This window comes from Poecile atricapillus, chromosome 3, assembly GCF_030490865.1.
Source record: "Poecile atricapillus isolate bPoeAtr1 chromosome 3, bPoeAtr1.hap1, whole genome shotgun sequence".
Lineage (NCBI taxonomy): Eukaryota > Metazoa > Chordata > Aves > Passeriformes > Paridae > Poecile > Poecile atricapillus.
Window position 1 is genome coordinate 41,657,835 of NC_081251.1, and position 22,776 is coordinate 41,680,610.

The 22,776-nt window shown below is 43.7% G+C and overlaps 1 protein-coding gene across 4 annotated transcripts in view; it reads right to left on the reverse strand.

Annotated features, from left to right (window-relative positions):
• Window positions 1-22,776, reverse strand: part of SIM1 (SIM bHLH transcription factor 1) — a 53,995-nt gene that overhangs the window by 24,903 nt on the left and 6,316 nt on the right. For 3 of the 4 annotated variants that reach the window (XM_058836659.1, XM_058836657.1, XM_058836661.1), the window contains exons 2-8: window positions 18,714-18,796; window positions 17,623-17,712; window positions 17,404-17,512; window positions 17,209-17,294; window positions 15,873-16,072; window positions 15,658-15,764; window positions 14,624-14,771 (exon numbers count right to left, since the gene is read on the reverse strand). In XM_058836659.1, coding sequence (XP_058692642.1) covers window positions 14,624-14,771; window positions 15,658-15,764; window positions 15,873-16,072; window positions 17,209-17,294; window positions 17,404-17,512; window positions 17,623-17,712; window positions 18,714-18,796 — 823 coding nt within the window. Of the gene's footprint in view, window positions 1-14,623; window positions 14,772-15,657; window positions 15,765-15,872; window positions 16,073-17,208; window positions 17,295-17,403; window positions 17,513-17,622; window positions 17,713-18,713; window positions 18,797-20,000; window positions 20,235-22,776 lie in introns of those variants that run through there. The other variant, XM_058836658.1, reaches the window with a different exon arrangement.

The following is a 22,776-nucleotide window of genomic DNA, read 5'->3' on the forward strand; positions in this document are numbered from 1 at the left end:
AGCAGCATAACCTTCAAAACAAGAAGAAAATCTTCAAAAAAGAAGAGAAAATGCTCAGTTCAAGGAAAAATCTGCAATACTGTAAGGAAAATCATATTTTTACATTAATACCTCTACACGCCAGAAAGGAAAAATGAGGTACACTTGCAGTAACAGAGAATACACAGATAACCAGAGGCAGACAGTTATTGTGCATTTAATTCCTTTTAAAAGACACTAAATTTAGACACCTTAAAGAAGATTAACAGAAATTCAGTTTTCATATGTGGATTTACAGCTTTGTATGGAAAGGCATCATGGGAGCATCAAAACCTGACAAACACTGGATAAAAACCTGCACCAACATCATTCCTTACACATATTAAATAACTCATTAAATAGAAGCTGAGAGTAAAAACATTACGTGATCTTAGTGCAGCGGATTCCTACATCATGGGTACAATCATTTACCTGACTTAAGCAAAGCAGAAAGTGTTCATGACAATGAAAACAAGGTTTCATTACAACTGGTTGCACTATTATTTCTATTGAATACATGATGTATGTTTTTCATTTCCTCTGGTTTTAGTTGAAAAATCTATGGATAGGATCATACACACTCTTCATTTCTTTTAGCTAAAAATCAGGAAAATTATATTTGTCAGACTTTCCGCCAGTCTAGCAATAGAAACTGTGAGATTAAACTAAAGATGTTAATGTCATTAATGTTCAATCTATTTTTCTGAGTTATTGCAGTTTGGCTAAAATCAGACATGAAGGTGGTAAAAATCAGGTACTTTCTCATGCATGTCTGACCACAGCACTGCAATATATCATTCTTCTACTTTAAAACAATGCCTGAGTCTTTTAACATTTCCACTCTCCAGCTAATGCAATGCTAACAGAGTACCATTCAGCAGATGAGTGAAAAGAGAACAGATTCTGGCTGTTTGTCATCTTCATGGCTTCCTAAATCAGCAGATGGTACAACAAAACAGACAATTTCATCATCTGCTGTGTCCTTGGTTCACATACAATGTGTCGCAGAAATGTTTACAAAGGCCTTGGTCTGCTCACGTGATTTGTGAGGAGGAGCATATGCAATCCCTTCAGCATCTTTCAGAACCAGTCAGAATAAGGTTTCATTGAGGTTGTACAGGAAGCCAAATTCCAGGAAAGTGAGGAAAGTGCTATTGTAATTTTCACATTACAAAGTGAGGAAAAAGCTATTATACCTCACTTCTTGTTACGAAACTAAGCTGCCATTCAGTTGTGCAACCTCAAAGTTACTCCTCAGTTGTTCAGTCAGTAATTGGAATAATGTCAGCAAACCTCCTTTCTAAATCTTCTTGAGTGAATAGTCCCATACAGGCAAGACCTATTGCTCACCAAAGTAATTGGAAAAACCCTCCAGAAATCTTTCAAGTGGCTGCTTATTATTAGTACACCTAATGGCTAAGCCATATTTCTACTCAGAGAAGTATGAGTTCAGTGTATCAGATCCCTTCACTAAGTTCCAGGCACTCATTTATCTCCATAAATAGCACAAACAACAGTGGCTGTTTACATCTTGTTGAGTCAAAGTTTACAACTTGTCCAGACATGAGATTCACTTACATGATATCATATTTCCATATTTGCTTTTAAAGGCAAACCAAGGAAGTTTAATTAAATTAATTGATACATTCAGAAAAATTGAAGCACATATTTTCCTGTACGGGTCACGTAACATAAATGTCTGAGGAGCTCCTCTAGACAAGTTCTGTGAGAGATATTTTATATGTTCTGTGATTGGTTTCTCAGAATCCACTCATCTAACTGCCAGCTGAAGTTAAATAAAACATCCTGGCCTCTAGACAATCATGATGAGGAAGATTTTTCAGCAGTCTGAAGGTAGTTTGTCATTCCAAACTGCATGCCTCACCATCTTTGGCCCCAAAAAAGAGACCTGTATTTGTCTTTATTTACTAGACTTTACTAGACTTCCTAGCCCATTGAAATCAATGTCACCCTGTGCATCACCAAGTGCAATTAAGCAGCACATCTTTAGGAAATAGCATCACATGAACCTGAATTCTCTCATATCCCTGTAGAATGATTTCCATTTTGCAGAAATCCAGTGCAACAGACTGTTCTTCTTCAGGCTAGATTTTCACATGTCAGAATTCTTAATGTTTTTATGTGTTAAAGAAATATACCTTGAATACCAATGACACCCATCAGACACTGATCCAGTAGTCAAATGATCAATTCTCAACCCTCTCACAGGCTGCTGTGCTGGATGAAGCACATATCCTGGGACTTCAGCAAACACCTTGGCACTTCCCCGAGTTTACCGTCAAGGCTGCCACAGGGACTTTTTATTTTGATAGAGTCAAATTTAGCCCAGCATTGATTGCTTCTGACCTTAACTTTCTCTACCTTAACTTTGCTGAATATTAGCTCTGAAGATGAGGGTAACAGTATGCTGTTGTAACTAACACGTATCTGGCAAAATATCTTTTTCTGTCTCTCCTGTTAAATTTCATCTTTTTGTTGGAAGAAACAACCTCCTTCTATCAATGCACAATAGTTAACATTTCTAAGCTTACTTCCAGCTTCAGTCCCTGGCTGCACATCACCACAGATAACAGAAAATATATTTCCTGAGAGTACCCGTGTCACTATTGATGGAAAACATTCTTTTATTATTTCAGAATCTCCATGTATTCAATGCAAATGTTTTTAACTATGTCTTATACCATTTATCCTTGATTAAACCTCTTCTAGATAGTTAATCATTAATGATTTCTTTACAGTTGCTGTGCAAACAGCTCATTCATGCCTATGACATATCAAATTTCACAGATGTGTTCTCTAATTGGATTCATTTATTTCTAATCTACTGAAGACCTCACTATAGTAATGCTTGACTAAATAGACATTAAACTCACTTATTTAAACTGCTAAAATAAATTTGATGTGTATTCTATGAATAAAAATATTTGACTGAATATATGTAATACCATTGTTATTGTGTACCTAACTAAGCAGAAATTATTGGAAACAGCACATTAGATAGCCATATGGTATGCTTGGGAGGAAGGATTTCAGAGGATGCTGATGATTTTTGGCAGAGATTATACATTAACAGTTTTCAGGTGCTAAGAATTACTACAGTACATTAAGGACTGTAATAAGAAGAACCAACAGGAACTCCTCATGATTTTCATGAAGGTTGTTGGATGTTGTCATTTTCAATCCAAGGACTTTTTAGAGATAAGTGCTTCACATCAGTCATATGCCCTGATGGCAAGGAAGACCAGATAAACCAGCTAAGATGTTTTCAAGACTGATCTGTGTTTTGTCACAGCAACTGAAGGTCTGACACAAAAGTGGATAGAAGTCTTATATATGGGTATTTAGCAGCCACAAAATACAATTATGTAGCTATAGACTACTATTAGAGGCATATATGACATTAAGCCCTAACTGAAGGGCTTAAATATGGTCTTAAAACCCCACTTTCATATATTCTTTCTAAAACAAGTAATCTTGCATTCCATTTTGGTGAAGAATCCTCTGATGTATATGATTCACCACATAAATTGAGAAGTTTCATACAAAAAAGAAGCATCATATTGCAGAGAGGTCACTGATATAACACAGACTTCCCTGTAAGAAAATGCTCATCATGGCATAATCATGCAGAAAATGAGGATTATAAAGATATGGATTATACTTCATACCATACATAAACTCCTCATGCACTGACATTTCAAACATTGTATGCTCTGACCATCTTATCTGAAATCTTGAAAAAGCATGGAATAGGAGAGTAAGGATGATGGGCTTGGAACAGGCTTTCTATGAGAAAAAACTAAGGACTCTCCTCTGGCTGAAAAAGAAGTGACTGAGAGAACAAAATAAGATCAGTAAATTGTGAGTGGCACAGAGAAAGAAGACATGAGTAGGAAGCAGTTTTTCCCTTCTAATGCAAGAAATATGGGCTATGAAATGAATGAAGAAAAAAGAGGATTTTATTACTCCATTTAGGTAACCTTGAGAAAAGCCAACATGGTTCAAAAAGTAAACAGGTGAATTCGTGGAGGAAAAGAGCTCACAAAACATTGACAACAAATACATTCAGAGATCTCACATCTTTCTAGGATGACATTTGAATTTCTTAGAGGCTGGAAGAAAGTGCTAGGGAAACATGGATGTAAACATGACAGCATGCTTGTCCTATTTTTAACTTCTTTCCAAATTATTTCCCATGGCCACTATCAGCATGTGTCTGATTCCATATCACTGTTCTTATGTTACACTCTATACCACAGTACTTAAGCAGTTTCATACTTCTGTTCCTCTGAGACTGTGAAGAGAGGTCCTGAAAATTTGCTGTCATTACTTTTAATAATTTATTGTAAAACTTTGTGATGGTTCAGGTTTTCTCAACTCTTCTGTGTTCCCTATAATTAAAGCTTTTGTTGTGGCAGCCTTCCTAAGATCCTCAGGTTAACACTTTAAAAATTAGCTAGCTTCTCTGTGATGACATTCTGGATAAGCTTCTGCCATCTGGGAATAAATTATCTGAGAAAAAAAATGCCCTTGAAAAATTATTTATTGTTTGATCTATTTGTTCCTCTTTGGGATATTTTCTATCTGCATGCAGCATAATGAACTTCCCAATATATTCCATCCTGCTTTTTCTGATCAGCTGCACCTCATACTGAAGAGGCCTGTTGAGTGCAAAAGGATTTGTGAGCTCCATGTGGTAGGGTGTCCCATTTACAATTACAAAAATAAATCCCTTTCTCTTTCATCGGATTAGTCCATTCTTCTTGTAAGACTTTCACCTTCATTAGAAGGAGCAATATTTTTATACAACAAAAATCTTCCTGTTTCACTAGTCCAGAGTTCCTCAGGTTTGGCCAAGGGAGGGCACTTTGCCCCTGAGGACTGTCACTTGCCATTAAGAAAATAGCCAATATAATACTTAATAACTGATTTTCAACTGAAGTTTCCCTTCTTTTGCTAAAATTTTAAGGTAGGTAAAGGGAGGAAGAGAGTCAAGGACTTTCATTGGAATTTTGTCTTTTGGGGAGAATGGCTTTTTGTTTGGTTTTTTTTTTAACTAATATAACTGTTTTCTTATTTCATTTTATGTACCAGGGTCAGACAGTTTTTTAACTCCTTCCTATTCACAGCCAAACCTCTACTGCAGCCAGATCCCACTCACATTACTTGCCACTTGGGTCTAAGTCTCCTTACTGGACTCAGCTTGGTCATCCAGCTTCGATAGACATACAATGCAGAGTTTTATGCTGATGAAACAGGAGACAAATAAAAAGAAAATATCATGCAGTTATAATGTAATACATAAGTCCCCATTTTATTTGATAATTTCCTAATAATCACTGAGTCTGTCTTCTCAAAGGGTACATAATACATGGTTATATTTGTTAAGTGGGTCCATTAAACATTTAAATTTATATCAGGTAACCTGTTTGACTCCCTAGACTCTCTGAACCACAGAATAAGTTAAACCACCATCTCTTGCAAAACTGCTGTTACCACACATCTAGAAAATTCAGAAGGTTTTTTTAATGGCAGTTATTTCTTTTTGAAAATGCTAGGATAACAAAAACTCTACATTAACTTGTACAGTTCAATAAATGCATACCCATGTAAAAATCTAGCTTTTGTAAGTCTCCAGTGGGTTTAGTGTCGAAAACTTCTCAAAAAGTAAATGTAAATAATATAATAAAACACAATAATATCTAGCTATGGTCTTCTTTAGAAACCTTAATCTGCCTAGTGCCTTTGTCTTCTTGGTCATACCTTTGACTAGTGCAGTCAGGGCCTTATTTGGCTTTAGACATTTTGTTGTCACTGCTCCACATGCATATTCATCAAGGGTTTCTGGATGCTTAGGACTGTCTCTGACTACACAGAGACACTCTTAATTGTTCCCATAAAACTGTCCACAGCATTCATGCAGATCAACTCCACTGCCAACCTACAGCTGTCCTCCAACCAACACTACATCTAGTCTGCAGCTGAGGGAACTGAATGCTTGATTTTGTTTGTGCAGAGTCCAGTAGGTTGCATTATATGAGATTTGCTATGCTTGTGGTAGTCCCTGCTGTAGCACATATAGGGCAACATAAGAGTGTCGAACCTGTGCAAACAGCTCTGTGCACCTTCTCTCCTATTGTTTTCCTGAGCTCACTAGATAGCACCATGGAAGCCCCAGTTGCATGTTCCCAAGTTACACCATTGCAGTCACACAGACAGGCAGTTCTCTTTGGAGTGAAGCCACAGACACACCCCCACTGCTGTTTTCCACAGACCAGAGAGCACTAAGGAGGCTGATTATCTTTTGAAAGATGACAGTTTAACTATCCTACCAGAAGCTTAGGATCAACAGAATTATTTTGCAGCCAAACACCATTCAGAAGTTTGGCTGCAAAGGGGAGGATGCGATCAGGCTATTTATCCCCAAATCCAGCCTTTCTGTGAGCAAATACTCCATTGAGATAGGCCTCACGAAGCAGTCATTAAAGGTTATTATTTTGTCCTGTGTACAAAACAGTCTTTGGAAATAGCAACAGAAAAATAGCATGTAATGCCTTTGGGTGGATTTCAGCAACCCAGGGCCTAAGGCAGAGAGTTTTCTATAGCACTAGCCCCAGCTACCAGCTGCCAAACATAGTACAGAGACAATCAAAGCTACAGGCTACTTGGGAACAGTGTGCCTTCAGGGCATGTTTGCTTCGTCACTGACAGCGCAGATGTAAAAGCATTGAATGCTGGATGAGTTTAAAGGTCTTCACTCTAGGTTATGTCAAAATATCTGCACAATGCTACGAGTATTGCCAAACTTTAGTTAGCCAGGCATTTGAGTTTCCATAGCTGCACTGAAGCTTTTGCAGATAATAGCTGTTATTTTCAACATTGCTGTCCCCAAGATTTATACACAGTGGTTTGTAGCTGAAAAACTACGGCTGTTCTCTATTAGGCCTCAGTTCAACACAGTAACAAAATGCGTCCTTCAAGCCATCTCTGTTTGGCAAAGCCAAGGAATATTCTTATTTCTACGCGTGTGCCTAAGGGCTTTTTTATTTCAAAACTGAATTCACCAGGATATAATCGTCTACTGAAAGTTATATCTAAGAACTTTTAGAGTCTGACATGTGCTCAAGCACTTTAGTAAGTCAGGACTTCTGCAATTTAATTGCACTAAGTGGATGATAACAAAAGACAACAACAGGAATAAATCATCTAACTGCGTTAAAGATCATGAGATTGACTCCAGACTTCAGCCATCCCAAGCCTTCCAAAGGGTCAGACGCTATACCCTTGTTCACACAGAGCAGTGCCTGCCTCCATAAATAGTGTCATCAAAGTGAAAGGGGCTGCCTCTGAAGTAACCCACTGAGTATGAACATATGTGCTGGAGCCTGGCCCACACTGTAAAGTACAAAAGAGAGGTGAGGGAAGAAGAATTAGATTTCAAACAGATACTTGCCACTGTTGAATGGACAAAGGAGATTTATTTGTTAACACTTAATTTAGGCTGTGTCAAAACGCCACATTTGTATACGAATAAAAACTAGCAAGAACAACATAATGTAGCAGGAAGATCCTGCTTCAGAAACAGTTTAGTAACTTATCACACCTGTTGTACCTCACAATAATTATAGTGAAACGACATGGGAATAGCAGCAGTACCAAGATGCAGCACAGAGCAACAAGAGCAAACATGCAACGGATTAAGGAAACAGAAGCAGAGCTAGTAAAATTGTAAGCCTACTTAAGGAACATACTGCTGTTGTTATGAGAGCAGGAGCCAGTTCTGTATCTGGTTTTATGCAGAATATTAAGAGGGTGGGAGCATGGAGGGGAATCCTTTGATAGCAGTGGACTGCTTGGCATGTCTCTTCTGCACAGCCGCTAACACAGTCCACAGTAGACAAGCTACAAATCTGGTGTAGTAAAACCAGCAGACGCTCTTCCAGCTGCCTCTTCAGCTCTCTGAACTATCACAGAGCCATGAATATAGCCCTAAACTCCATGGTTCACTATCTCCTCTGCTCTGCCACATAGAAGGACCACTGAGACTGACCCCCAAAAGGCATTGGAGCACCCAGCTGCTGGCATGATGTTCACAAGCCACGTTTATGCCATTCAGATTGCGGAAGGGCAGAGTTAGAATAACGTGTGAACAACCTCTCTAGCAAGAACAGCTGTGCTACAGTGTACAGTCCTAAGCTTCCATGCAAAGTAAAATCTGTGGCAGTTTACCTTAAACCATAAACCATGGCATTTTAGGAAAAAGAGTCCCTGGAGCAAGCCCTGTACCTTTCATCAGTGAAGTGAGGCAGACAGCTGGAGATAGTAATTGTTTCAGCCATTGCCCCTGCTGAATGTGTCTCAGCTTCAGACAAATGTTTTACAAGATCTGTAACTCAGTATTTGAGAGGAGGGTGCTTCCAAAGGCCTGGAGCAGCCACACACTGAATGGGAAAATGAAGTGAGAAGAATTGAGAAGAATTTGAAGTCACTTTGGAATAAAGTGACTTCTTGGAATAAAGTCACTTTTTTGCAACCTTGAATTTCATGCCATGTGAGACTCTCAGCATGCATGCATTTAAACTAACAACTGGAGGGATTTTTTCCATAGGTCTGAGCTGCAATCCTTTAATCCTTACTCTAGCAAATAAAACTCTTCAAATGAACAGTGACTCTCGGCTCTAGCTCACAGTTTTAATGCCTTGGCCATTACAGTCACCTGGTTTAAATACAAGCATAGAAATTTGGAGTGAATTAAACAAATGGTAGCTGAGAAAGCCCCTACATGAACAAAGAAGAACTGCAGAAACGTATTGTGGACACCTGGAAAAGTCTGTCTCCTATTTGCAAGAAATATATAAACAATGTTCCAGGGAGACAAGTCTGTAATAAAAACTAATGGTGAACGAACAGAATACTGCACTGAGTAGTTCAAGAGGAGTTCTTTTAATTTTTCCTTTGAGACATGTGCTTCCCAAGAATTTTGATTTATTAAAATAATTCATCTATGTATTTATGTTGCTAATCAAATCATGGTAGGCTTTGCCATCTTAGGAAAAGCACATTGCAGATTGAACAGAAAAAAATAGGACCCAGTTCTGTGCTCTACTAAGCAAGTGGCAAAAGTTCCTGTTAATATGGAGAAGTAGCAGGAAGGAAAAGTAAAGCAGTAAGTAGCAGTAAAGGAAAAGTAGCAGGCCAAATTTGTTCCTACTATTTACAACTATTTAAGAAAAAAAACCCCAAACATCATCCAGGCAAAGTCACTAAGCCTTATTGTTAGTATTTAAGTTGGATGACTAAACTTGCTCATACAACAAATTACACTAAGGATATGAGGAAGGGTAACTCTTCCAAGGTGTTCCCTGTCCTACCTACTCCATCACACACTTGAGAGATACAAGAGAACATCTACCTATGACCAAGTAAAAAACTGTGGCAATTCCAAATGGGTCAGCTTGAGAGAAGTGTTCAAGAAAGGGAGGCCTGTGGGTATGGAAATACAGTTTGTGGATTCTCCCACTGACTAGGAAGAGGCAGAGGTGAGACCTGATGTACAAGAGACAGGACAAAAAGAGGATTTCTATGAAAAGCGATGAAAAGATGGAACTGTAACTGTCCACAAATATGGGGAGAGCTTTTTCACATGACACACAAAATTCCATAAAGTCCACTTAAGACACTAGGAAGGAATATGCCAGGATGTTTTTGAAGTCTGAGCTATCACACAAAGATAGCACCTTTCTTATACAATAATTTAAAATCTGCTAGTACACAAAGCTATAAATAGTAATAATAGCAACTTAACAATTAAGTGTGTAGATACAATTAATGGTTAATTTATTGTAAATTGTATTCATCACATTGTTTGGTAAAACATTTATCAATATGGCAGTTATTTGTGAAATAATCTTTCAAATAAATTGCATTCAATTTGTGTTTCTAATTAGCCAGTTACACAATGTAACATGAAGAGGTCAGCTGGAACTATATCAAATACATGCTGTATCATTAAAACAGATTAGTCACAATTATGTACCTAATCCATGTTATCTGTATAGGACACCACTATTTCTATTCTTTTAAATGCTAAAGGACAACAAAATGTATACAGGAATGCTTCTCTACCTTTCTCTGGGGAGAAATTAATATTGCTCATGCTCAGAAAGTCAAAGGATTTGGACTTTGCATTATCCGTTTGTTTAAAGGAGGGTTGTTTGCAATCTAAATATAAACTTAACTTCAGCACTTTCCTTCTCTATTAATTGACTCATACTTGAGTCCATTTATGTGATAAACATGCACAGCTAATAATCAATGATATGGTGGCTGTGTGTACAGAACAAATGAGAAAAGAAACAAATATTCCATTTCTATACTCACATATCCAAAGCAGAATATAATGAAGACCAAATATGTGTGTTTTAAGGACAGAGTCCGTAAAGGTAATTTATATTAATTTTTGATATACCCCTATTACACAAAAAATATCCCCTTTCCTTTTGTTTCTGAAGTGCCATTGCTACTGTGCTTATTTATTTCAGCATATTTACTTACTACAAACATTTGTTCCCAAGCTTAGTATTCATGTTGTCAAAACTTGGAATTTAAGTAAAATTAAAATCACCTCTTTTTAATTTTTTTTTAACTAGGGTGTGTGTGGTCCTTTTTGCATAAACTCTCTTCCTCATTCTTTTTTTTTTTTTCCATCATCACTCTTACCCAGGGGAGCTGGGAAACTGCAAGGTAAAGATTCTTCTTCCTACCCAGCCTACACTGAAACTACTCCAGACCATTTTGGCTCTTATGGCACTCAGTACCTGCTCTTTTACAAAACAGAAAACGCAGGTTCCCCTCAACGGTGAGAAAAAGCTCCTTATCTCATGACCAAAACAAAACAAAAAAAACCACCCTGTGATTTTACCTGTGTGAAGAATTTTGACCTAACTTAGCAGGTCAAAACCTGCGCTACATCTTCCAAAACTTATGACCCCTTTTGTAATTTGCCCTCCAAAAAGACCAGAATTTCCTGTATTCAAATGATTTTTCAGCAGGAGTCATCCCACCTTTCAAGTTCTACCCTGCAACCCCAAATGTGTGGGATTTCGATTCTGTTCTTTCAAAACACAAAAGCGTTAATTTGCGCCTCTTTTGCTTTTCCCTCACCTTAAACATGCAAGAGTCAGTATGAAAAGGCTTGTATTTCTCTTTTGTAAGCACGGGTTTCTCTGCTGGGTTTATAACATGACCTGGCTGCAGTGGATACACCTGCACCTGTCTCTCTGCCAGGAGCTGCACTAGGGGCTCTGCCACACACCTGCTGCCGGGTGGGAAAAGCATAGGAGGGCACACACACACTGCTCATCTCAGCCTCTCTTGGTTTGCTGGAAAAATCCAATGTCCTTAAAGAACAGCAGTTGCTATGAGATTTATACCAGCATAGAATATATTAAACACTTGCAGATTTTGAGTGCTACAGGACCTCTGTCCAGCCCTCCTGCAGTAGGGCCTACCTCATACCAGAGGAAAACCACAAGTCCCTGTAACCTTACATTTTCCTCTATATTTTCCCCACCTGCCTCCCTCATTTGAGTGATAGCATGCTGACTCTAAATTGCTCATTAAGACAATTAAGCCTGCTCTTGGTAGGAGTTCAGCATCCCCCTAGCCAACTCTGCCACCATGAGCCTTTCCCTAACAGTTCACTCCACCTCAAGTTATCCGTTTCAGAGGCTGACTCCATCTGAGTTTTTTAAAACCAGACCTTTCTCTGCTCACAGTCACCTGGCAAATGGCAGGGCCTGTTCTTCTATTTTCGGAATGGCTGGCTAGTCCAAGAATAATAATAATAATAATGATGATGATGATTATTATTATTATTTCTATTATTTTCATTATTATTATTGTCTAATTATTCAGTGGAAGCTACACCCATCTCGTGGAGGCAGGGCAGCAATTTCAGCAGTAGCAGCCCTGCTGCAGAAGCAAGCAGAATGTGATCTGTTCTGCAGCACCCTAATGAAGAGCCAGCCAGGCTCGATGAGACCTCGAGGACCTGAGCATATCAAAATTAGATTTTTATGCAGTGGCAGTGTCTACATTGCAGTCGTCAGCAGCACATGGCATTTGCTGCAGATGGTGCTGGGCCTCCCAAATTTCAGCATCCCTACTCCAGCCAGCCTGGCTCCCTCTCTGCCCTCCCGCCATTCTTCGCATTCGAGGCAATGAAGCCAAGAGCGCAAGGGGAGGCTTGGAGATTCACACCCAGGCATAAGGAAGCTGCCCCGCGGTGTAACATCATTCTCTAAGGGAAATCTTGAAAGCACAGCTATAGTCCTCCTACGTGTCGATTTGGCTGCAAACAGGTTCTGAAAATCCCTATAACCGTAGCAAAGTATAAAGACTCTGCCTCCAACGATAAATCAGCTGAAGAGGAGGAGTCTCCCTGTTAGGATACTGCTCCTGAGGGGAGAATCTTCCTTGCAGCGCCGTTCTGGGAGGCGGACAGGAGAGTGTTGAGGCACTCCGGGTGCAGCTCCCGGGCGGCCGGGGATTCCTGCCGGGGCTCGGAGCCTCGGCCGCTCGGGGCTGTCGGGCGGCCGCCCCCGCCGGCCGAGGCGCAGCGGGGCTGTGACGGTGCGAGCGGCCAAGACCAGGCTGCCAGACACGGCCCCGGGGCAGCCGCGGGGCTAACAGGACACAGACACACGGGACGAGCAGTCACGGCTCTGACGGGTTTGTCTGACCGGCCCCCACAGGGTACCAGGGCCATGCTTGCCGTGCCAGCCTGAAATTCTCGTGCCATGGCAAGCAAGGGACAGATCCTGCCAGATGCCCAGCTGTGCTTTCAGCAGGTCCGCTGGGGTGCTTCATTTCGATTCGGACCATTAGAGGTAGAATTCCGTGACTGATGTTCACGCTTTGGGGATTAAAAAAAGGGAAACCACCGATAATCTCAAATTATCCAGAAAACCGTAGCGTTTCTGGAGCTAAAAGCGCTCCAACATGCTAGTTGCCTTAGGGTTCCTTGTTTCTTAGGGATACAGCGCACTAACTTCCGGCTTTGCGGTTCCCCGTTCACCCGAAGCAGGTGCACGGTCTTAAGTGGGAAGCATAAAATACAGAGAGGGACTGGTATAGGGGAAATGGACATAGAAATGTGCAGAACAGCTAATGCAGAAGTGATAACACCTCTACTGATACCATCCTTCCTGAGGAAATGACAGAGTATTATGCCCCATACCGAATAAAATAAAAATAAAATAAAGTTTATTTAATGGGGAATTGCAGTTTTCTCACTACAGCAGAGTGCTGATCAAAATATATTTTTTCATGCAGATGTAATGACCCATCTTAGAGCGCGTCGCCCATTATCACCTTACATACCAAAGGGATTATGCCCTAGAAGTGCAGGCGCCGTGACCTGCACCTTTTTTTGCCACTCCACCGGCAGCCCCTCCACACAAGACCAGAGTCGTGGCCTCCGTGTCGAGCCACTTCATTTTGGGAAGCAGTCCTTCAACTGAGCTACCAAACCACTCGCCACCTGTGCACGCACCAAAGCCGTGAGGGCAAGATCATGATGCCGCCCAGGCCACAGCTTTAGGAAAAGGGAGGGTTGAACCTCTCAGATGTTTCCAATACCTACGTGTCTCCAGAGGGGAAAAAAAAAAAAAAAAAAAAAAAAAAAAAAAAAAAAAAAGCAGCGGAACAGAGGAATATCCAGTCCCAAGGGAAAACGGAGGACCGCCAGCCTGACTGGTCCTACCATCCTAATGAAGCATCACTGCTGCTGGCAACAACTACTGCTGTGTCCAGACAGGATACTAAAAACTACCATGAAAATACTTAAAAATAGTCCAGCCGAGCTCCCTTCCCTCACTGTGCCTATGTGTTTCAGTACAAGCAGCATAGCTAGGGCACAATCCAGCCATTTCAAAATTCAGGGAGATGTATTGAGATATATGGTATCTCATCACTTACTCTGGTGGGATTTTTTTCCTATTTAATTTTAATTTCTTTTTTCTTAAGTTCTACTGACCCTTCTGGTCACCAACTTTCTTTGTGGTTCACTCTAAGGATCGCTCTCCAAGAACAAAAAAGAAATCTCCGAGCTTTGATAGAGACTCTGGATGAAATTAAGAACTTCAAACCCCAGATTTTTGAAAAGAAAAACAGATGTCCTGTTTGTTAAATATAAATAACTCCGTACGTGGAAGTCTTTTCTTTTACGCCGCATTAAATTTTATTTAATGCTGGGTGCATTTAAAATAAAGGGGGGGGGGGGGGGGGGGGAAGTGATGGACAGCAAAATATGTGGGTGACAAACCTCTAAATCTTTTCCTCTCCCGAAATAGAAAGAAACAGGCAGACGGGAAACCCTTCATCTGGATGAAAGCGCTCAATGTGTTTCCTAGCAGACCTGGCGAGCCTGCCCTGGTCAGTGCGGCGGCGAGGGAAGCGGAGGCGGCGGGAGGGAGGAGCGGCCCCGGCCCCGGGGCAGAGCGGGGCGCACCGCAGCGCCCGGCCCGCCCGGCGCTCGGCCCCGCCCTGCCCCGCAGCTCGGAGCGGCCCCAGGCTGACTTACGTGAGCACGTAGTTGACGCTGACGATGCAGTGCGGGCGGGAGGAGCGGCTGTTGTGCACGATGGTAGCGTAGCTCTGCACCCACACCCAGCCGCCGTGCTTGGCCAAGAAGCGGTAGTACTTGGTGGTCACCTGCCCTTTCACCAGCACTGCGGGGACAAAGTGAGGAGAGCCTCAGCGTGGCTCCAGCCTCTGGTTTGATCAGCCCCGTGGAAGGGGTGCACACTCCCTCCAGAGCCCTGTGGGCGGCCAGAGGGTTTAGGAGCCTCTTAGCGGCGGGGACAAGGGCGGTGGAGCCCCAGGCAGGGCTCATCCTAGTACCTGAGATCGTTATCAAAGGCTGATAGGGGAGATTGGCAGGGCCGGAGTGTGTGTGTGTGCGTGTTTATCTATGGTCTGCTACGGCAACCTCGGAACCCCACATACCCCCATCTTGAAGTATCATCATCGAGATTTTGTTCTGTAAATCTGTCTTTGGGTTTTATCTCTTCTCGTTATGTAAGGAAACTTACCGGAAATTAATATCCTTTTTATTCATCTGTCCGTGTATTAATGTCATTAAGACATCAAAATAGAGTAAAGTACATCTCACCAAATCAGGCTCACTACTGCAGCCGAAAATAGATACAGAGATAAGATTTGTGAGACTTGGTGGAAGTAAAAAAAAAAAAAAAAGTATTTGAATTTCACTGGCATGTTTTTTTGGAGCAGGAAAAAAGGGTTTTTCTAGACAGAATTTGAAGAGACAAGAGCGCCTGAGACTTGTGCAGGGCAGTTCTTGTCCTACAACCAAAAAAAGAGGATGGAAAAATAGCCTTTCACTGTCGATCCCCTCCGTTTGCCGCCTGCGTCCAGCTTAGAGTTCAGTCTCCATCTAACCTTGTTTCACTAAAACCTGAAGAAGATTTTGCTTATTCTGCCCTCCAGAGAGCTGGCTTTACACATTCCGACCTAGAGGTAGATCCCAGCAACCCTAAAGTCCTTCCGCAAAGGGAGAAGATGGGGGCGGGGTTTTAAACAAGAAGACATCCTTACACAAGTGATGTGCGCAGCGCAGGTGAAAGGTGTCACAGCCATGGACGTGGTGGTAAAGGGTCTTCTCTATCAAGTCCTGGGGCTCGTATCCTGTTAGCTCAGCTACCCTGCAAGAGATATAAGTAGCAAATATAAGTGGGTGAGAGAACAGGAAAGGAGGCCTGGGAAAGAAGGGACGAGCTAGCGGAATAGATTTGGAAATAACCCCAGCTCACCTGGAATCTAAGAATATGAGCTTCATGTCTAGGCTGGCCCGAAACATGAACATATTGCTGTGGAGCTTGATCTCCGTCACGGCGCTGGGCGGCAGCGAGTGGCCCACTGCGACCAAGCCAACATTTTGGTAGCAGCCGTCGAAGGGGGACATGTCCAGGCTGTACTGGCGGATCTTCAGGTACCCGCTGCAGTGAATGACCTGCCAGAGACACAGGAAAGCTTGGCGGCTACCCAGCAGGGGGGAAGGGTGTGCTGAGACAGGCGTCCCTCCTCACGAAGAGGGCCCGGCCAATACCCGCCATCCCCCTGCCGGTGCGGCTGCCGGGCTCCCGGGAGCCGCTGACCTGTGTTTCTGCCCTGGCAGAGCGGCACCGTCTGGGAGCTCTCTGCGGTTCTATCGGGGTTGAGGTTTTTTTTCCCCATACTAGAGTTCAGCGTCGATCTAAGGCCCATTAGAGTCGACAAGATTTTTTTTTTTTTTCCCACTGGCTTAAGTGGTTTTTGGCCCACTTCCTAACTGTGCTTTTATTATTCTTCTGAAAAGGAAAGACGCGGAACTACCAATCCACTGCAACAATCCATTACGACTTTGTAATGAAGAGTGTATGCATGTGAGAAAGGGTTTACATGTGTGCATATGTCACATGTGTAGGATACGTCTATTATATAGATGGAGCAGGCGTATTCCATGGCCAAAAAAGTACCTTTGATTTAAAGTACGTCTCCTAAACGTATCCTTGCAGACGACTGCTGTCTACTTCCACTCTTACTTCTCTATTATTGTTTCCTCTTGGAGTTCAGCAGGTGTTCTTGGTCTACGGTACATCGTGACACTACATCTCCTTGGGTTACGGGTACAACCCCCTCCTCGGAGTTGTGTGGCTGACACAACACAGCGAGGAGGTAGGAGAGAGCGTAGGGCTTTCCTTACCGAGGAGCCCCGTGAAGCACCTGGTCAAAACCCTTAACTGGGAGAGCTACCTCTGCAGCTGACGAATTACCTAATAAAGAAACTAATTAACCCAGGACTCCCATTGTATCACCTGAGAGCTGTCACTGGGAATCTCAGCGGTTGTGCGAGGTTCAATTCAAAGAGGGGAAAAAAAAAAAAAAGCCCACAAACAGCATCAAGGGGAGCTCGATTGCTTTTGGTTTTGTGGTTTGAGCTCTTCAACCTAAAACTCTGAGAGAAATGAACCACATGAAAGAGTCCTGGGCTGGGAAAACCCCCGCAAGAAAAGGTCTCACCCCCTCTCCTCTCCCCATTTTCACAGCCTTCCCGGCGCAGGAAGGCGGGTGCGGGGAGGAACGCAGATTCTGGCCGCGGGCACGCACCTTGTAGCCCCCGCAGGTAAGACCCGCGTTCCTCTTGGCCAGAACGCACTTCATCCTCAGGAAAAAGGATCTCTCGATCTCGTACTCTGGGAAGGGGGAAAGGCAGAGATGGGGTGAGCCCCAGGCTCCGCTGGCTCTGCGCGGTCGCCTACGCGACGGTGGCGGCCAGGTGGGGGCGGGGGCTGTGTACTTTACCCTGCACGAAGTGCGAGTGGTAAGGCTGGTGCGCCGTCAGCACCGCCGTCATCTCGTCATGGTCGGCGGGGTGGATGTACTCGTAAATGCTGTTGCCAGTCAGCTCTACCTGTGAGAGAGGAGGAGGAGGAGAGCTCATCGCCGGCACCGCGTACCTTCTCCTGTCAGTCGCGGGGGTGGTGCAGGCAAGCACAGGGGCTAGCAGACCCCCCAGCGTACCTGCGACAAGCCCAGGTGCACCGAGGCAGTCTCCGAGATGTACATGATCTTGCCATCCGGAGCCACAACAAATATGAAACCGTCCAGAGTCTGCAGAAGAAAGTTGGTAATATAAATAAATCAATATAGACAGATCCATTAAATACCTGTCCCTCCGATTTATTTTAGAAAACGTGTGTTTATGCTCAGGCTCTGATTATTCAAAAAGTTTGAAGGAAATGGGCAAATCTTGGACAAGAATCCCTCTAAAGCTGCCGGAGCCCTGAGACACAGCCCACTTCTCAGACGTGCTAAGCTCAAAAGTAATGCAAAGTGCCTTGGAAGTATCTAAGAAGAGGTCCTGGCTACCTAGTGATTAATATGTGGGTCCCAAAAATCCCGAATACTTCTATCCTATTTCAAATGTCACAGGATGCTTGTGTGTTTTATAAGGAGAATTTAAGTAATCAAAGAAAATCTAAAACTCTCCACAGTGTAAATAAGACAATTTGTCAGGTACATTTCAGCAGACACAAATGGGACTTCTGAGTGTACCAAGATCAGAACAAGCCCTCCAAAGGCCACACGAATCCACCAGAAACACGTGGTGATGATCATCGCTAATATTCTTTACTGTTTCAGAGGGCTGTGAGTTTTCAGCCCTGTCCTCCCTGATTTGTGTCCCTGCTAATGTCGGTGCCCGCTGAGCCCTTCTGTCCTGGACAGCCTTCCCTAACCTGTCACTAGAGCCTCTCCCTGCCACACCATTTTGAGCTTCATAACATCGATGATACATGTCACCTTGTAAATAAATTGGGGGAAAGTCGTGCTCCTGTATCTCTGGCACCCTGGGACACTGTGAATCCCTCACTGTGGACACAGTGTTAGATGATTCTGAGGCAAAGGACACAGAGGGACCAAGCCACAGCCCCAGTAAAACACACGACATTGAATCACAGTTGTTCACATTCTGAAGTGGTTTTCCTCCTGCCTACCTTTCTATTAAACACTTGAACAGTTAAAAATTAGTCAAGGTGGCAATTGAAAGCTCAGGATAGGGAATTATATCTTTAATCATTAATACCATATGCCTGTCGTTTCCAGACCAGTACCTGCAAAAGATGGGATCCCAGTTCTCGTCCAACATTATCCAGTGGACTAGTTCGGCTGGAGTGGCCCCAGGCTTCTCCAAGTCCTGTTATTTAAGACAAACAAAAAAGAAAAGTAAGGTCAGGAGATGAAAAATTGGCTCGTGTGGGCCTGATGGGGGGGGGGAACATTTTTTCCTTGAATACACTCTAAATCATACATACATACATACGTACATACATACAATCTTTGGAAAACTAGGTGTGACTTCATTGCAGATAGAAGCCTCTTCTGTGCATTTTTTTTTTTTTCATTATCTGATTCCTCAGAAAGAAAGATACCCGAGTACTTATTTTGAGTTAACGGTGAAATTAATTTTTAAGACCTAAGTGAAACAGCATGCCAGATTGAAGTGCTTTTTAGTGCTGCTTTCTGCTAGTGGAAACTGTCCCCCTTGAACTTCAGGGAAAGCGTCTTAACCTCACGATTTCTCAGACAAGTCACTGTCCAACGGCACAGACCGCCCTCTCTCCTGCCCCACGAAGTCTGTCTCCAGGATTCACCTCTATCCCTTCCATCTCTCCTGCTGCTGCTCCCGTGGGCGGGATGGTTCCCGCTGCAAGGAGAGGCAGTGTGCCTCCATTAGAACCCCTTCCAGAAATTAAGCTTTCCGGATTTATCTAATGTTTTACACGCCTCTTGTTTTCGCCTATGCAAAGTGAGTAGCAATAAAAGCCACGTGGAAGTTACATCACCGGAATAAAGCTATTCATGGACGATGCCTTTTCACGGTGTTGTTGCTGAAATAATTTAAACGGGTCAGTTAAAACCTTTGCGGCTTGTGCCTTGAAATAAGTCTCACTCCAACACTCGCAAGCGGTAAGACAGAGTAAAACGGAGGGGAAACCTACAAATCCTGGTCGATGGCTGGAATGCAGGTCACAGGGGACCCGAGCTGGCGGGGTGTGCTCACTACGGCAGTGAGAGTTCGGGAAAGACAAGACCTCGTTTTCCAGTTATTTCGAGACAAACAGACCAGGTGCTGACAGCAGGTAGCCGCGAGCATCCCTCGCTATTGACCGGCCTCACCCAGGTGTTTGCCGGTCCGAGCAAAGCTAACGGGGCGTCCCAGGGCGGCCCCAGCGCCGGAGCCGTGCGCTCCGCTCGTCCCCGCCTTTCGCTTCCTTCTCTCCCCTTCCTCCTTCACCTCTTCACAACAACTTGTCTCTTCACCCTCCTACACTGTTTTCCTTCTTCCTTAACTTCATAGCCTTACAGAGGCAGAAGATTCTCTCTGGCCCGTTCCTCACCCTGCAGCCTCAGCATGTAGCAGGTCGCCAGTCAGAAACAGGCTCCTTCCCATTGATTCCTCCACGCCAATTAACGGGGAGCCAGCCGCCAGGATGGAGGATCACCTCCGCCCCCTGTTTTCAGGAAGGAGCTGGCAAATCTTACACAGCTTCGAGGGAAAGAGAGAAAAGCCCACGGTATATTTGCTTTTCCCGAGCTCCTCGGCGGTTTCTCTGCTGGGAAGCCAGGGTGGCCCGTTGGCATATCCCCCCACCCGGAGGGAAATCTGAGTGACAGGTTTCTTTATTCAAGACTAAATCTGCACTGCCCGCCTATGATTTAAGTTGCTTATTAATCTAAGTTTATGGCTCTAATTATTTTTCTCCTAAAAGAGAAAATAACCCGACCTCAGCGGGTTAATGAACAGCTCACGGGCATTGCAGGTTAACCTCTCTCGGGAAGGCGGTTCTTCACGGCGCGCTGAGCTCCTCTATATGTTTCAGGTGGAAACGCCGCGCTGCTGGCCTCTGTCTGCTCATGGTTTATAATTAAACGTTTTCACTTGTCTACCTGAACCGGCTTTTTGAAATCCTGTCACACGAGACGATCCTTTGTGCTGCCCAGATGTTTTCAGCACTTTCAAGTCGGAGACTATTTGTAATCGTTGCCAATCCCAGCCTCTCCCAAATCGACGGCGTCTCCTGATGCCCCTTAAATACTGTTTTAAAAGATTATAAGAGAAAGTCCCCTCCGCTAATTTTCTCTTCCCCGCTCCCCCTTCTATTCGCTTTAACATGCAATTTCCTTTTATCGGGGGAGCAAACTGTGATTTCTTGCACTTGACCTACCGCAGAAAATTCTGCAAATCCTTTGATTGTCTATTTAAAACAAAACAAGGAAATCAGCTCTCCCTTTTGCTCCAGGATTACGCTTGGAAACAAGATCTAAAGATTCTCTTGTAATTTGGAGAGCCAACAGCATAATAGCTTTGGAATAGAAACAAGCAGCTTTGTGAGGAGAAGGATAACTAAATCGTTTTTAGGCAAAGGATTTTCCCAGCTAAAGTGGCCGAAGACAAAGAAAAACATAATCTATTTTGGAAGATTTCCAAGTTATGCCACATTAACCTTAGCAGATAAAATTTGCTTTCTTCCCTGCGGCCCCTCCCCCACCGCGGTCTGGTTTATCATATTTACATAAGTAGCCTTAGAAGGGATGTATCTATTATGGATCTAAGGAGCAAGCGAGCTCACATTTCATTTGGAAATAGAGGGGAAGTTTTACTGTTGCTTAATACTTGATGCATTGCAGAACCATTTCCATTTAAATACCCCCGACCCACGGATTACCTCCATGGACTGGCTGCATGGGTTTTGTAATTTCCTGAAAATGAGATTTCGATTTATAAAACAAGAAACCAATTAGTAACCAAATGAGGCGAAGTAGATCCACTAAAATTGACCTAATCCCACAGGCACCATTTAGGTCAGGTCTTGGCGAATGAATGATGAGCAACTGTCTAACATAAGCTCAGGGCATCACCCAGCTGTGTTATTCAAGCAGAAAAAGAAAATTTTTAAAAATTGATCGAGCTTTTATTTCAGAATGAATTTGATACTTTTGCCAAAATATAGATTATATGCTCCTGCCTAACAAACTCTTCCTCCTATCTAACAATCTCTTTCACTCGATGAACTTTTTTTCCGGAGAAGATAAACTATTTGTACCACGAGAAATTGTCTGCTGTCGTGAGGGGGCAGGGAAAAAAAAAAAAAAAGTAAAAAAGAACTTTTTAAAAAATATATATTTTTAAAAAGAGAAGAAAAGGAAAGCATTTTATCCCGCCTATCGCTCATCGTTACGCAACAGCCTTCACCTATATTGCGCGGAACCTGCGCGGAGCGAGAGTGCTGACTCATCGTTTATCTCGACATTCTCCAGTGGAAGGCCACTGTGCTTTCCACATCAAAAAGCACGTGCATCGGTTTCATGGGCTCGCTACACCGGCGAGTCCCTGTGAAATGCCTTCTCCCACCCAGCCGTGCCCACCCCCGACATTGAGAGAGCCGCTCCGCTCCGCCCCGCCAGCCTGTCCCCCAGGCCGGGCGCACAGCCAGACCTGCCGCGCTGCACTGCCCTGGTCCTGTCCTTCCTTCCCCTCATCTTTTGATTGATGCAAGCCTTGATGTCGACAGCCAATGGAACCAGGGGCTGGGTGGGCACCGTCCTTACCCAGTGGAGATACTGTTTCAAGAAGCTCCTCTGACCCACGGAAGGGGGAAGAGATTCTTGAATCGTTTCTAATTTGATCTAGGCAAAGACGGAGGAAGGCAGGCGCAGGGAAATGAGACTCCGAGAAGCCAGGGCAGCTCCTTGGCCCTGGTTGATCCCCGGGTTACTTGTCCCTCTGTGAGCATCTGCAGCTCAGAGCCCATCTCGACCCTGTCCTTTGTCTGGCAATAGCAAAGGGGGGCGGGGGTGACGGTGGGGGTGGGGTGGCCAGAAGATGCAAGCCCTTATCTACTTTGCCCTGATTTGCCGGCTTTTAAAAGCAGTTACGGCGATTTCCCCAGCGGAGTCTCCGTCATGAAACCTCAGTGCAATCCGGATTCACTGTAGCGGGCGACTTGATGACCCCGTTTAAAAACACTTAGTGGAGAGCCCATCCTGAGCTCCAGACCCACTTCTTTGGGGGCCAGAGCCTGAGGCCAGCTCCCTCCGGGCTCGGAGAACCCTTGGGCACCCCTCCAGGGCTTGCTGCTATCTGGCCCGCAAGGCTGGGCGAGGCCCAGGGAA